Raw genomic sequence first — 13,501 nt, 5'->3', positions numbered from 1 at the left:
CATATAAATATTTCAAACTAGCTGACCCAAGGCTGCATTTCCCCCCTACCCTGTCTGTCTGTCTGTCTGTCTGTCTGTCTGTCCCTGCCTTACCTAGCCTTGGACCAAGACTATCATAGATGTAGCCTATTTTATTGAGAATGACTTTAGCTTCCATATCATAGATATGCAAATGTCAAAATCGATAATAAAATACATCTATGATAGTCTTAAGGTCCAAGGCTATATATGCCTTTACCCCTAACCCGTAGGCTACAGTACGTGTTCACATCCCAATGGAAGGAAACTTACAGTAAGTATAAAGTTTGTTTGTAAATGCCTGCATAGAATTGTCAAAAGAAAACTGGCATTTGCATTGAAAGAATAGTCGCTACATAATAACATCCTCAAACGAAGGCACGTTGGGTTTGCGTGCAGCGACAATGTAACGAATGAATGAATGAATGAATGAATGAATGAATGAATGAATGACGATAGTGACCAGTTGGTTGCATGTTGAAGACATAAGAACCAGGGCAGGCTGAGGCAGCAGGCTGCAAACAGCTACATTATAGTAGCCATGCAGCCTCTGGTCCAGAAGAACTGGCTACTATGTAGCTGGACTCAGAGCTCAGCTACATAGTAGCCAGTATGTGACAGTCATGTTTCAGAACTACATAGTAGCCAGTTCATTGCATGGTATTAAAGACAAGAGGCAGGGCTGAGAGGTGCAAACAAAACAAACAAACAAACAAACAAACAAACGTCTTTGCAGAAAGAAAGCTGTCGCCTATTCCCGACCCAAAGAACCAGAGCTTCAAGCTCGCTAAACGCGAGCTTGAAGCTCTGGTTCTTTGGGTCGGGAAGCCGTGTCTTTCTTGCGACGGAGCAGACGAGTACCAGACGTCTAAATTACGCATGGTGGCTTTTATCTATGTCTCACCTTCAGTCCCGTCGGAGGAGGAGGAGAGGTCTACTGCTGGAGCCCATCCCGCTTCTTACACTCCATTATATATTCCGAAGGGAAGCCTTGTTGTCAGCGTGCAGCATATATACAGCAGGATGGCTTAATGTGTATGTATGGGTCTTTTTTTTAGGGTCTATCTTGTCTTTTAATCCGCTAAAGCCCGAGGAGCAGCGCTGCTGTAGCCCTGTTAATGTTTGTATCTCTGTATACCAGACTGCTGCTGCTAGTCCGACAGTGACACCTCACGGAGGAGAGGAGAGCAGAGCCAGCCCACTATCAGAATGAGTATCCTATCCCTGTTCCTTTCCGGGGAAAGAACAGCAGAACGACAGCAACATCACGCAATTTTGTTATTTTTATAATTTATAAAATAAACTTTAAACACCAGGAGATATTCAACGGTGTTCTTCCCCCCAAATAAATGTAAAAATGATTATTTTTAGCACTTTAGCCTTGCCGAGCTGCAGATATCCTCTGATAACAGGGAGGCAGAAAGTTGACCTTTTTTCATCTACGGCGTGACGTTTTAGAGGTTACTGTGGGGAGAGCTTCAATGCTGTTGGCTCGAGCCATTGCGTAGGAGGCGCGTCATCATTATCATCATCATCATCATCATCAGGACCAGTGATGGAGTAACTGTTAAAGGTAGGGCAAGTGATTTACTTTGGTTAAAATAAGTGTTAAATAGCTCTATATTGTGATAGTACTCATTGCTATAGAGTGTTTGTTCAGTAAAAGGAGTCTCCCATGTCTCTCCAGCTCTTTATTAAACAGAAAATGCATTTTCAGTGTTCTCTCCTGATTGGCTTAAATGTTGTCACCTACCTGAAAATGTATTTATAGTGTGTTCACTAAAGAGCTGGAGAAACCCCTGTGACCGAACAAACGCTCTGTAGCAATGATTTACTATCAGAATATAGTACTTTAACCTTTTAACCAAAAAGTATCACTTACCCTACCTTTAACTGTGGTATTGATTTAATATTTAGTAATATTGATTTTGTAAACATCGCACAACTAGATGATGATCAGCTAGATACTAATACATTCTAATTGTATGTAATGTAAACGGTGAGATTCTCTTGTAAGCCCTCCTATAGGGTTTCTTACCTCACCGGCACAACAATATTATTCTGTCGTCTTTCGGAGGCAAGAAGTAGCCAAGTATACACAGTATGTATATCATTCCTGTTGTGCACATCAATAAAATATATCAATAAATGAAAAATGTCACCTGATTTGATTTGGTACACAATATAAAACAATATGACTTAAACCCAGGATATACACACACACACACACACACACACACACACACACACACACACACACACACACACACACAAAAGCGTAATGAAACACTTATTTCCAATGTTGTGATTCTTTTCATCTGTTTTTTGTTGTTTTTTTGTTGTTGTGATTAGTAGTATGCCTATACATTTTCTGGAAAAAAGTTTGTGCCTTTAGCCTATCATAATACAGTATTATATCCATACACAGTTCTAAATCACATTTTATGAAACACACAAGAGAGGTGATGAAAAGTGAAGAATATGAAATATTATATAATCAAATTCTGTCTTCATTCATTCAAAAAGGTGAACCTTTGCAATAGGCCTGCATAATATACAATGTGGTTTGTGTGTAAGGCTGTCACGATTACTATATTTAAGTTGAAGATTAATTGTCACACAAACAATTGCGATTAATGATTAAATAGCTTTTTTGGGCATTGAACATTGGAACATATGAATAAAAATGACATTTCTGTTTGCCTTTTAGGCTTCGTAATCAAAAATTGCACAGGACAGGTATGACAAATAACTTAAATATACGAAGAAATGACTTTGTCAGTGACACTGTATAGGCTACTTTTTAAAAAAAATGTAAAAACAATAGCGGAAATACCAGATCTACAAGCTTACAACGCATCACAAAGTGACAGCGCTGTAAGTTTGTAGATCTGCTATCTCCGCTATTTTGGAAAATATTTGAAAATGTACATTTTTCAATGTGGAAACGATTATGACGGTCATGCAAAATACTTGCGATCATCTCAAATAATTGCGTATACTTAACTTACTTAAGTACAATTTTGAAGTGAATGAATGAATGAATGTCTTTATTGCAGACTCAAGGTCCATAGATACATACAAATACATACGCCAACAATAAACATGAATTAAAAACATTGGTTTGAAGTTTGAAGTATTTGTACTTTACTTGAGTATTTCCGATACTTTTACTTCTACTCCACTGCATTTCGGATCAAAATATTGTACTTTTACTCCACTACAATTTTTTAAAAACTTCAGTTACTTTGGCTATTTGAAAATAGTCGATCTACATGTGTGGTCCAGCCCTATGGACTATGGAATGCATGTGCTAATAAAAACCTATAATATTGTTTTGATGCCCATATTTTTTTATTAGCACTATGAATTGAATACCTATAGGACCTCATTGGAAACAAGACCGCAAGGACTTTTATGAGCGGACCTTTAGACAAAGTATTTTAAATGTAACTGTGCTGTTTTAGGCATTTTTTTTTGCCTAATAAAATATTCAATCAAACTAAGAGATTTTTCCATTTCCTTTTTGTCCTGATGTGAGACCAGAAGAGCTGCATCATCGGCAAAAAGGAAAAGATCACAGTTACAGTTCATATCATTGACATAAATCAAGAAGAGTGGAAAAAATACTCCCTTGGGGCACTCCGCAAGGGCACGTTTAACAGTACTAATCCTTTAACACTATGAACACTCAACCCGATCGCCAGAGGAAACGTTCTCATTGAACGTTTTTCAACGTTTCTCAAAATCCGTGCATAGACTACTGGAAAACCACAAATTCCGTGCATAGCCGCCTCGCATCTCCCCCGTTGTGACTAAACCATTTCGGAGGCGCGCAGTCTCAAGGGAATTGTCGCCGTGTGAAGGACCACCGAGCGAGCTAAAGCGAGCGAGTTGCCGTCCTGAACATTGCGACATTCCCTTGAGCCTACTCAGCGCCGTTTGAGTTACGTACCGATAGGCACAGAATCGTAAATTTTGTTGTGGGGACTGCTCTACTTCCTGGTTTTTCCGGGTTGCGACTGGTTACGCCCACGTGGGACTCCCCGTACATATGCACGGAATTTGGGGGTTTCTAGGCGACTATGCACGGAATGACGTGCACAAATCCGTGCAATGTATACTAATTCTCTGGCGATCAGGCTGGAACACTTTTAACACTACTAATACTTCAACACTTTTAACACACTACTAATACTTAATACTATCAACATTCTTAGCAATCCCACACTGTTTCTTCAGGAACAGTATCCCCCCCCCCCCCCTAAATAAAACAAAGATAAAAAAACGAGCCTGGTGTAGAATAGCCCCCCTCATCAGTCGGAGAACAAATTAAAAAGCGACCATTCGCACATCTGAACAAAGCTGCCATGTTTTTCATTTTCCATCATGTTGCATTCATTCAAATGCATTCATCTCATCTGTAACAAACTGCACGGCCTGTTTTTACGAAGCTGGTTCGTAAAGTGAATGCGACCACTGCAGCCTCCCATTGTGTATGTGTATGTGTATGTGTATGTGTGTGTGTGTGTGTGTGTGTGTGTGTGTGTGTGTGTGTGTGTGTGTGTGTGTGTGTGTGTGTGTGGGGCTGATGAATTAGCTGAATTTACAGCTGCAAGGTGAATGGATTATGTTTTATACCAGGGGTCTTCAACGTTTTCAGGCCAAGGACCCCCTAGCTGAGAGAGAGATGAAGCAGGGACCCCCTACCCTATATTGTATAAAATTGTGTTTCAGATGAAAGTTATTTTTTTACTTAGTCTGCTCTTTTTTCCCTCTACACCTATATACCTCTTTGCCAAAAATGTTCGGCTAATGTTCCCCTCAGAAAAGGAATTCTAGGGTTCAAGTGGTTAATGTTAAAAAAAGAAATCCTATCACACAAAGATTTGGCGGACCCCTTATAGTAGCTCTGAGGACACCCTAGGGGTCCCGGACCCCCATGTTGAAGACCCCTGTTTTATACTGTACAGGTACAGTACAAAATGCTGTGTCTGTACAGATACTGTATCTGTATTTGTGTACAGTCAGATATAGTACAAAATGCTGTATCTGTTAAGATCTGGGTGGGGCCCCCCGCAAAACCTCAGGTCCACCCATTAGATGTGTCCTGTATCCGCCACTGCCTTAGAGCGATGGTTCTCAACCTTTTCAAATGTAATTATTTGGGGGGGGGTCGCCCCCCAAAATAATTGCATTTGAGTTGAGGTATTCAATTTGTTTGACTCGGTTCCACAGATAAAATATTGTGAAAATAGCAGATCTACAAGCTCAGCTTATAGATCGGCTATTTTAAAACATTTTGCCTCTTTTTTATATACCTATTATTTGATCATTTAAATGGCCAATATTTACCAGTTTTTATAGTATAGTTTGTTGATTACCCTTGATGCAGTGAGGGTATTTTTTCAATAATTTCTTATATTTTTTGAGCGGTGTAGCCGCTCCTATAGTAAGTGGGTTTGGGTTCTTTCCGTCGTGAAAATGTGTCTTTCGCTGTACTGTGATTGGCTGACTCTATTCAGACCCTTTGCTTTGATTGGCTAGCGAGATGCATGATGAAATTAATAACCTATAAATAGCACCACACACTTCAAAAAAATACTTTTTTTTTTTTTAAGTGAGCTTCCATCACTGTGATGACCACTGTTGTTTTTAAATAACACCGCTCACTTCACACTGGGTGTGATTTTTTAGGTATTAAAAAGGTCTTAAAAGTCCTTAAATTGTCACTGTCATCTGGGGACCCTCCCGAAATCATGTTGGGACCCACCTGGGGGGGGGGGGGGGGGGGGGGTCCCGACCCACAGGATATGAGAACCACCGCCTCAGAGGCCATTGCCTACTCTCACGGACAGAACATGCTGGCCACAGACAGTGACGGTGACCGTGTCGATCTTCATCAGAGCTCTCTTCAGCTTGACGTGTGTGTTTTTGAGGTCGTCCACCACGGCGTCTCCCAGCAGCTCTCTGACGTGGCAGTCCTCCAACTCCAGGAAGCTCGCGACGCCTTTGACGTGCAGCTGTCCCGTGAACGCCCTCCTCAACGCCCTGGGTTTGTAGGTCATAGCAGGAACACAGCTCTTACAATCGTACGCTCCCCTCTTTTTCTCCAGCACTTCGTGGCCCTTATCGCATATGAGCTTTACAGGATTCAGGTTGACTCCGTCCATTTCCCCGGTGAACGTTTTGGGCGGCGAGACGTCGGCGGGCGGCGCCACGGAGGTCCAGGAACGCGCGATGGGCGTGAGAGCGGAGTCCGCCGTTGTCTGGAGGGCCGACTCGCCGCCGAAGGGTACCGGCGTGAGGTTGGTGATGCCGTGACAGGTCCGGTCTGCCAGGGTTTGAGCGTTCCAGACGGTCAGAGAGGAGGACGCGGTGTGGTCGGCGACCAGGTACTCTGTAAACGGACGATACGTCTTGTCTCTGTTCAGCCGGTGACCCACTCTCAACCTCCAAAGAACCTCCAGGCGAGGGACTGTCACCTGAAAATAGAGGAAAAACATAATAGGCAAGGCAAGTTTATTTGTATTGTACATATTCATCGGGGGTTCTGGTGACTGATTTTGTCCTTCTAATACGTGAGGAGAGCGTGTTTTTTCAATAACTTTTTTACAACACAATAAAAACATTAAATTAAATAAATGCAAAAGGTAATCGAAAAAACACGGCCCCCTCACGTATTAGGAGGGCAGTATGAGTCACCAGAACCAAGGACGGGTGTTTTTGATGAATCTATCATGGTTAAAATGGAGTTTGAAGTTACAATGGGTTTGTATAGGAAGGGGGCGTGTCTGATAAAATGAATATCAAATATCTAAATACTGAATCAAGCAACTGTCTGGGGGGCTGACAAAAGCCTGAGTAGACGACAAAATGACCAAAACATTTTTTTAAGTGAAAATATCTCTTTAATCCATTGAGACCTGGAACGCATCTGTGTCACTTTAGATTTCTTTGGTTTTTCAAAAATAGCAGATATACAAGCTCATAGCGCGGCACCGAGTGCCGCGCTATGAGCTTGTAGATCTGCTATTTTTGAAAAATCGTGAACATTTTTTTAAAATATTTTTTTCGGAAAAACTGTTAGGATTTAGAACATTTTTAGAAGCGGCCTCAGTAGAACATGTGCCTTATGTTCCACGGACTCACCTTTTTGTTCTGATAGTTCTCTTTGTTCGTCTGCAGTTCAGCCAGGGTGACCTGGTGACTGGGTTCAAAGGGGAAGGGGAGGTCCTCCTGGAGGATTTGGAGCTTAGATGACTCATTAAAGTTTATGTTCTCTCCCCTTTCAAACGTCTTAACGTTATGTAACCCCACCGGAGACCTGAATGACAAAAACAAATGATACAATGTGGCATGACGTGACATAGTATGCATGGTACAGTATGTGCCCCCCCCCCCTTTTAATACAATAATAATTATATGATTACATAATAGAATTATGTAATAATATAATTCTATATTATTACAGTCATGAACAGTAATAATATAGAAAATTGAGATGCGCCGCAGAAACAAATCGAATCAATACAATGCATACATTGTACAGGTGAATCATAACTTAATCGAATTGTGAGTTGAAGATTCACACCTCTACTCACATTTTGGTGGAGTGGCAATCTGATTAACTCTTTTACTGAGTATATACATCAACAATTATCTCAGTCTCAGTCATATCTTAGTCATCTGAAATGTTTTAGTTTTCGTCTAGTTTTAGTCGACTAAATATAAGATTATAGTCGACTAAATCTACAGTTGATTTAGTCGACTAAAATGCATGTTGGCGGTGCCTTGATGGCGTCATAATGGCTGATTTTACACTTGGTTGCATGCTGAAAATAGCAGATCTACAAGCGCACAACGCGTCGCGCTGCAACACGTTGTGGGCTTGTAGATCTGCTATTTTCAGAGTGCAACACTCGAGCGCAACCAAACATAAAATGACTCGTCTTTTAGTTCTACTGGATCTCTTCTCCACTAGATCCCTCACTGACATTTTAGTCTAGTTTTTATCTGTTGACAAAATTGTCAATATATTGATCGAAATTGTCAATATTAGTTTCAGTCATCGTAGCTTAGTTTTTATTTAGTTTTCTAAAGTGAAAAAAGGTTTTCGTCATAGGTTTAGTCGACGAAATCAACACTGTGCCACTGCCAGAGAAGATGCCCCCACAAGACTCCACTAGTGGTGGAGCAGTAGGCCGTACTTTACCCCTGCGCCACCCAAGTGCCCAACAGTGTCTTACGATTATTGTATTTAACTCACTTGTCCTTCATAGCAGACAGGAAACGATCCCACTGATTGGTCGGGAAGACGGTCACTAGCCTGGTCTGGTTTCTCTCCTGGAAGGTGACCTGGAAGTACTGCTTATTTTTCTTCCTCAGTTCGGACACGGAGAGGACGTAACCTTCCAAATCCAAACAGGCCTTCTGACCACCATTTTGATCCGGCACAGAAACGCCTTTCAAAAACACACACAGTAGTATTAACCATGACTCACGTACGCTGCTACTTGTTAGGGCTGGTAAATTAATATTTGAATTTTGACAGGGACAACATTCAATTCAATTCAATTCAAACTTTATTCCAGACACACAGGGGGTCCATATTTCATACAGATAAAAACAAACAAATACAAAAAACAATGTATCAAGTTATAAAAACAAACAATATACTCAGGGGTGCACATAACTTTTTAGGTCTGGTACGCAGAAGAGCACCTGGACATGTGACTTGGTGCCCATGGCGCCCGTCCCGTTTTGTCAACGGGGGGGGGGGGGGGGGTTCAGCCCGGACAGTTTTGTCAACGGGGGGGGGGGGGGGGGGGGTTCAGCACGGTGCCCACCGGACAGTTTTGTCAACGGGGTGGGGGGGGGGTGGCAGAAAAAAAAGGACGCTCTGCTTCTAAATTCCGCCAATTTTCGCCGTTTTTTTTTTCTCACGCTGTTAGACAAAGCCCCCAAGGTTGGTGCCCTGTGCTGCTGCGCTGTTTTTATCCGCCAGATTGGGACGTTCACGGCATATTTTGCACCATTACGGTGCGTTCATCATCGGTGACGAGTGCCTCTAACAGCCGCTGCTGGCTGCGTGCACGCAGCGAGGCAATGCGAGGCGAGTCATATCTCTACCCCTGTGCCTAATGGCTGTACATACGCCCGACCGACGGGTGCTTTAGAGTGATTGTGTGAGTGTGGCTTCAGGAAGTAAATTCCTAGCCTCGATCTCCAGGCTTTTATTTTTTATTTTTGCTAAAAAATAAAAGCTTCGAAATTCCTGTCCCAGCTGTTGGTGCGCAAAAGCGCCTCGCGTCGCCTGATGTGGTGCGCATTTTTTATTTTGGGTGCGCATGCGCACCTGCGCACCAGTTATGTGCACCCCTGAATATACTGTATATGTTTTATTGGATCCGAGCACTTGATACATTGTTTTTTGTATTGTTCCTGTCAAATAAATATAAAAAAATGAAATAAAAACATTTTGTAATATATTTTTTTTAAATAGTAATAATAATATTCGAATATATTCAAATATCTGCCAATTTTTAAGACCAATATTTGAATATCATTTCTGAGGAAACTTACCAGGCCTACTGCTCGTCCAAGTTTAATATTGTACAATACATCAGTATTGTTGTGCTACATTCTATCGTATGTGGACACCAACAGAGCGATCTTAGTGGATCGCAGAAAGAATTCTATCAGTAACGATGATTCTCAACCAAGGACCACTGGTTGAGAACCACTTATCTAAAAGCCTATCAAACAGCAGGCAGCTGTTTGTTTGTTTTTTGGCTTGGTTTGCTTTAATAATGATTGATTATACGGTACCTGTGGCTCTCAGAGTGCGTCTCAGTTCAGACCCTCTTCTAGAACCAGAGGGTGTGACCCACTGGTTCTGGGTCAGTTCTGACAATTCTCTTCCAGAACCAGAGGGTGTGTCTAACTCGTCCCAGTTCACCTCTTTCAGTCCTGGAAATGTCTCCGTCATGTGTTTGTCGTTTCTGAGCAGAAAGACAAAGCTCTCACAAGTCTCCTCTCCTTTCTTCAGCAGCCGGTCCAGCACGCCAACTCTCTTCTCGCTATCTATGTTGAGGGATTTCTGCCAAGAGAGGACACAGAACACAGTCCAATCAAATGTTGTTTTGTTTGTTCATTCTTTCACATGTAATGTGGACAAATCAACATCAATGAAATGAACTGAAAAGTACAGACATACTATAGATTCCATCACTCATTAACCCATTGAGACCTGAAGCCGATTCTACATGTCTCCTAAATCTCAACAGTATTCTCAAAAACGTATGTTTCTATATCAGTGGTGCTCAATCTTTTTCATGTCAAGGACCCCCAAAATTATATGTATTTGGCCGCGGACCCCCATCAAAATATGTTGTTCCAGGGACCCCCAGAAGCAAAGATTTGAGTTAATAATGTTTGCTTTAAAAATATATGTATTCAAAGTTTTGCACACATTTTCACGATTTTTCAAAAATAGCCCAAAGTGTAAAATAATGCTTTTTAGCTCAAATCTAAAAATGACACAGTTCCAGGTCTTAATGGGTTAAAGGGATAGTTCACCAAAAAGAAAAAAAAAAAATTCTATCGATTATTCAGAGACTTGAATTCGTGGATATTATTTAGTTTTTGTCGCATTCCTAAGCCAATAATCTAGATCTACAAGCGACGCGTTTCGAGCTTGTAGATCTGCTACTTTTAATGATTTTGTGTGACACTGTATTATGATCAAGTAGGGTATTAATTTACGAAAAAACACAAAAGGTTAAAATATCGAGATGAGGTTTCTGCCCGACAGCAACAATATATTGCTGGTACAGTATTATTTTTCTTTTACAGAATAAAATGTAATGATTTACCAGGTCTTCATATTCACCATCGCTGATCAATCCCCGCTCGTGCACTTTGTTTAAAGTGAGATTGACATCATACACAGCCTCCATCAGGTCAGTTTTGTGGCTTCTAATGAACTCCCGATATTTCTCCAGTGGACGGGAGATCTTGACCAAAGGCTGTCCCTCATTGGATGGAGGAGTGATCCGTTTCATGATGATGATGATGATGATGATTATTACTATTGATGGTCAGGTAGAAGTAAACCTATGAGAGAGGGGGGGGGGGACGGACACATTGTTTAAACCCTTTAAGACCTGAGGCTGATTCTACAAAATCTCTGTTTTTAGAATGTCTTCTAAAAACTGTTTTTTGAAGAAAAAAAAGTTAGTTACTATGTCAGTGGTTCTCAAACTTTTTCATGTCAAGGACCCCCAAAACGTATATATGTAATTGGCCAAGGACCCCCCATCTCAAATATATTTTGTTCCAGGGACCCCCAGAAGCAAAGATTTGAGTTCGAAATGAAAAATACATATATTCAAAGATTTGCACACATTTTTACGATTTCTCTGTGCCGCGCTATGAGCTTGTATATCTGCTATTTTTGAATAGCCAAAGTGTAAAATAATGCTTTATAGCTTAAATCTAAATAGAACACTTCAGGTCTTAATGGGTTAAACCATTAAGACCTGAGGTAGATTCTAAAATTGACTTCGAAATCCCCCAAAATGATATGTATTTGGCCCCGGACCCCCCCATCTCAAATATATTTTGTTCCAGGGACCCCCAGAAGCAAAGATTTGAGTAAAAAAAGTTTGCTTTAAAAATATACATATTCAACGTATAACGCAGTGGCGTTCCCATGAATTACGTTTAGGGCAGGAGAGATTTTTTTTTCCTCCCAGGGGGGGGGGGGGGGGGGTGCACCAAGGAGCAATAGTGCAGCAGTGGTGGCAACACGTGGTGGCCCAGGCCCCAGACCCCCACCCCTGGCAGCCCATGAAGACATTTGCATCACTATAGGCGAGGGTCTCTCTGCTGAATGGAGAGTGTATTGGCTGTCTGGTGGGCAAATGGCTTCTGTTGGGAGAAGATTTTGAAGAAGATTTTTCAAAAAATAATCTTCTACAAGCTATGGGCTTGTACATCTGCTATTTTTTGTATAGCCAACCAATGTGCTATATATAGCAAAAATGATTTTAGCTATACTTAAAGTAAAATAAAATCTCAAGACATAAAAAGGAGCACCCCCCCCCCCCCCCCCCCCCACGGCCCAACCTAGCACGATTATGTAGAATTGTGATGTTTAGTGATGAAAGTAACCCATGACTATCTATCAAAACAACCATTAACCACTTCAGCCCAATTAAACTTCGTCTAGCCGATCTACAAGCTCACAACGCCATGCGACGTGTTGTGAGCTTGTAGATCTGCTATATTCTAAATGTTTTTTTTAAATTAATTTTAGACATGCGATAACTTGTGAGACGGGACATTCTGCATAATGAGTACTTTTTACTTTTGGTAAAAGTATATTTTGTTGCCAATACTTTTGCACTTTTACTCAAGTACATTTGCCCTGGAATGTCACCAGAAAAGCCCGTATTTCTCCAAACCTGTCTCCAAATGCAAAATATAAGCTGCTTACCCGCTTGCCCCAAATGTTAACTCGGTGTCCGGCGTGTTTGTGTAATGTATTAATCCATATTCTTCAATAGATAAGTGTTTAAATCCCGTCTGTGGCCGATTCTGTCGGAAGTTCCCAATTGACGGTAGTGACGGGGCGCATCCGGTGAAAGCCGGAATTACACGCAATGTAAACAGGAAGTAAACGAGGGGGGGAAATGGCGTTCGGCCACAGACTGGATTAAAACACTTATTTATTAGAAAATATGGACTAATACATTGCACAAACCTGCCGGACACCGAGTTAACAGTTGGGACAAGCGGGTACGCAGCGTACATTTTGCATTTGTACATGTTTGGAGAAATAAGGCCTTTACTGGTGACATTTCAGGGGTTGCTAAGACTCTCGTAGATTTAAAAAAAATAGTCTTGATCTAAGGCTAATGTAGCCCTGGTCCAGAGCGTTAGTGAGTTCTCTCTAACGCTGTGGACCAGAGCTAAGGCCAATAAATGATCAATGCTTCTATCGCTCATAAAATCGCTCTGAAAGAAGTGATCCACGGCTGTGTGTATTAACCTTTTACAGTCTATGGTATTAACTAGTTGACGGTGCCATGCATGCTTAAAACGCTATCTGTGTGAACGGTAATATTCGCGAATCAATAGCAACTCCAACTCACCCGAATCTTTTTCAAGCGAGTATCATCAAATATTCCATTTCATGTCCTTATTTATTTATTATTTGTGATTTTATCTCTCTCTCTATCTTTGATGCAGCGCCTCCCGGGACTTTGTTTTGAAAAACTGTCGCTCTATGATGACGTTATGCTTCTTCTCAGCGTTGCCATATTTTTGACAGAGACAAACAAGCAACTAGGTATATGAAAACAAGCCCAAAAGAAGCGACACTTTGAACGTTAAGATATTTGAAAATATCAGATCTACAAGCTCACAACACGTCAACATTAGGTAGATCTACTATTTTCAAAGATGTTTTTGAAAC

The 13,501-nt window shown here is 41.3% G+C and overlaps 2 protein-coding genes across 4 annotated transcripts in view; both read right to left on the bottom strand.

Moving 5' to 3' along the window:
- Nucleotides 1–1,115, bottom strand: part of tbc1d16 (TBC1 domain family, member 16) — a 92,129-nt gene extending 91,014 nt beyond the window's left edge. For all 3 annotated transcript variants that reach the window (XM_084071157.1, XM_084071159.1, XM_084071160.1), the window contains exon 1: nucleotides 923–1,115. The gene's annotated coding sequence lies outside the window, so the exon portion shown is untranslated. The remainder of the gene's footprint in view (nucleotides 1–922) is intronic.
- A 4,731-nt stretch (nucleotides 1,116–5,846) lies between these two features.
- Nucleotides 5,847–13,283, bottom strand: LOC311054828 (uncharacterized protein; the record flags this gene model as incomplete). The annotated part of the gene is made up of 6 exons (XM_084070830.1): nucleotides 13,179–13,283; nucleotides 10,896–11,136; nucleotides 9,850–10,120; nucleotides 8,288–8,483; nucleotides 7,171–7,345; nucleotides 5,847–6,503 (listed from the first exon to the last, which is right to left on the bottom strand). The coding sequence occupies exons 2-6, from the start codon at nucleotides 11,082–11,084 to the stop codon at nucleotides 5,847–5,849; spliced, it is 1,488 nt and encodes a 495-aa protein (XP_083926956.1). The 5' UTR covers nucleotides 11,085–11,136; nucleotides 13,179–13,283.
- Nucleotides 13,284–13,501: the final 218 nt, after the last annotated feature.

The sequence above is a fragment of the Gymnoscopelus microlampas genome, assembly GCF_963454915.1.
Source record: "Gymnoscopelus microlampas genome assembly, chromosome: 11".
In the NCBI taxonomy this organism is placed as follows: domain Eukaryota; kingdom Metazoa; phylum Chordata; class Actinopteri; order Myctophiformes; family Myctophidae; genus Gymnoscopelus; species Gymnoscopelus microlampas.
This window is presented reverse-complemented; position numbering and strand designations above follow the sequence as displayed.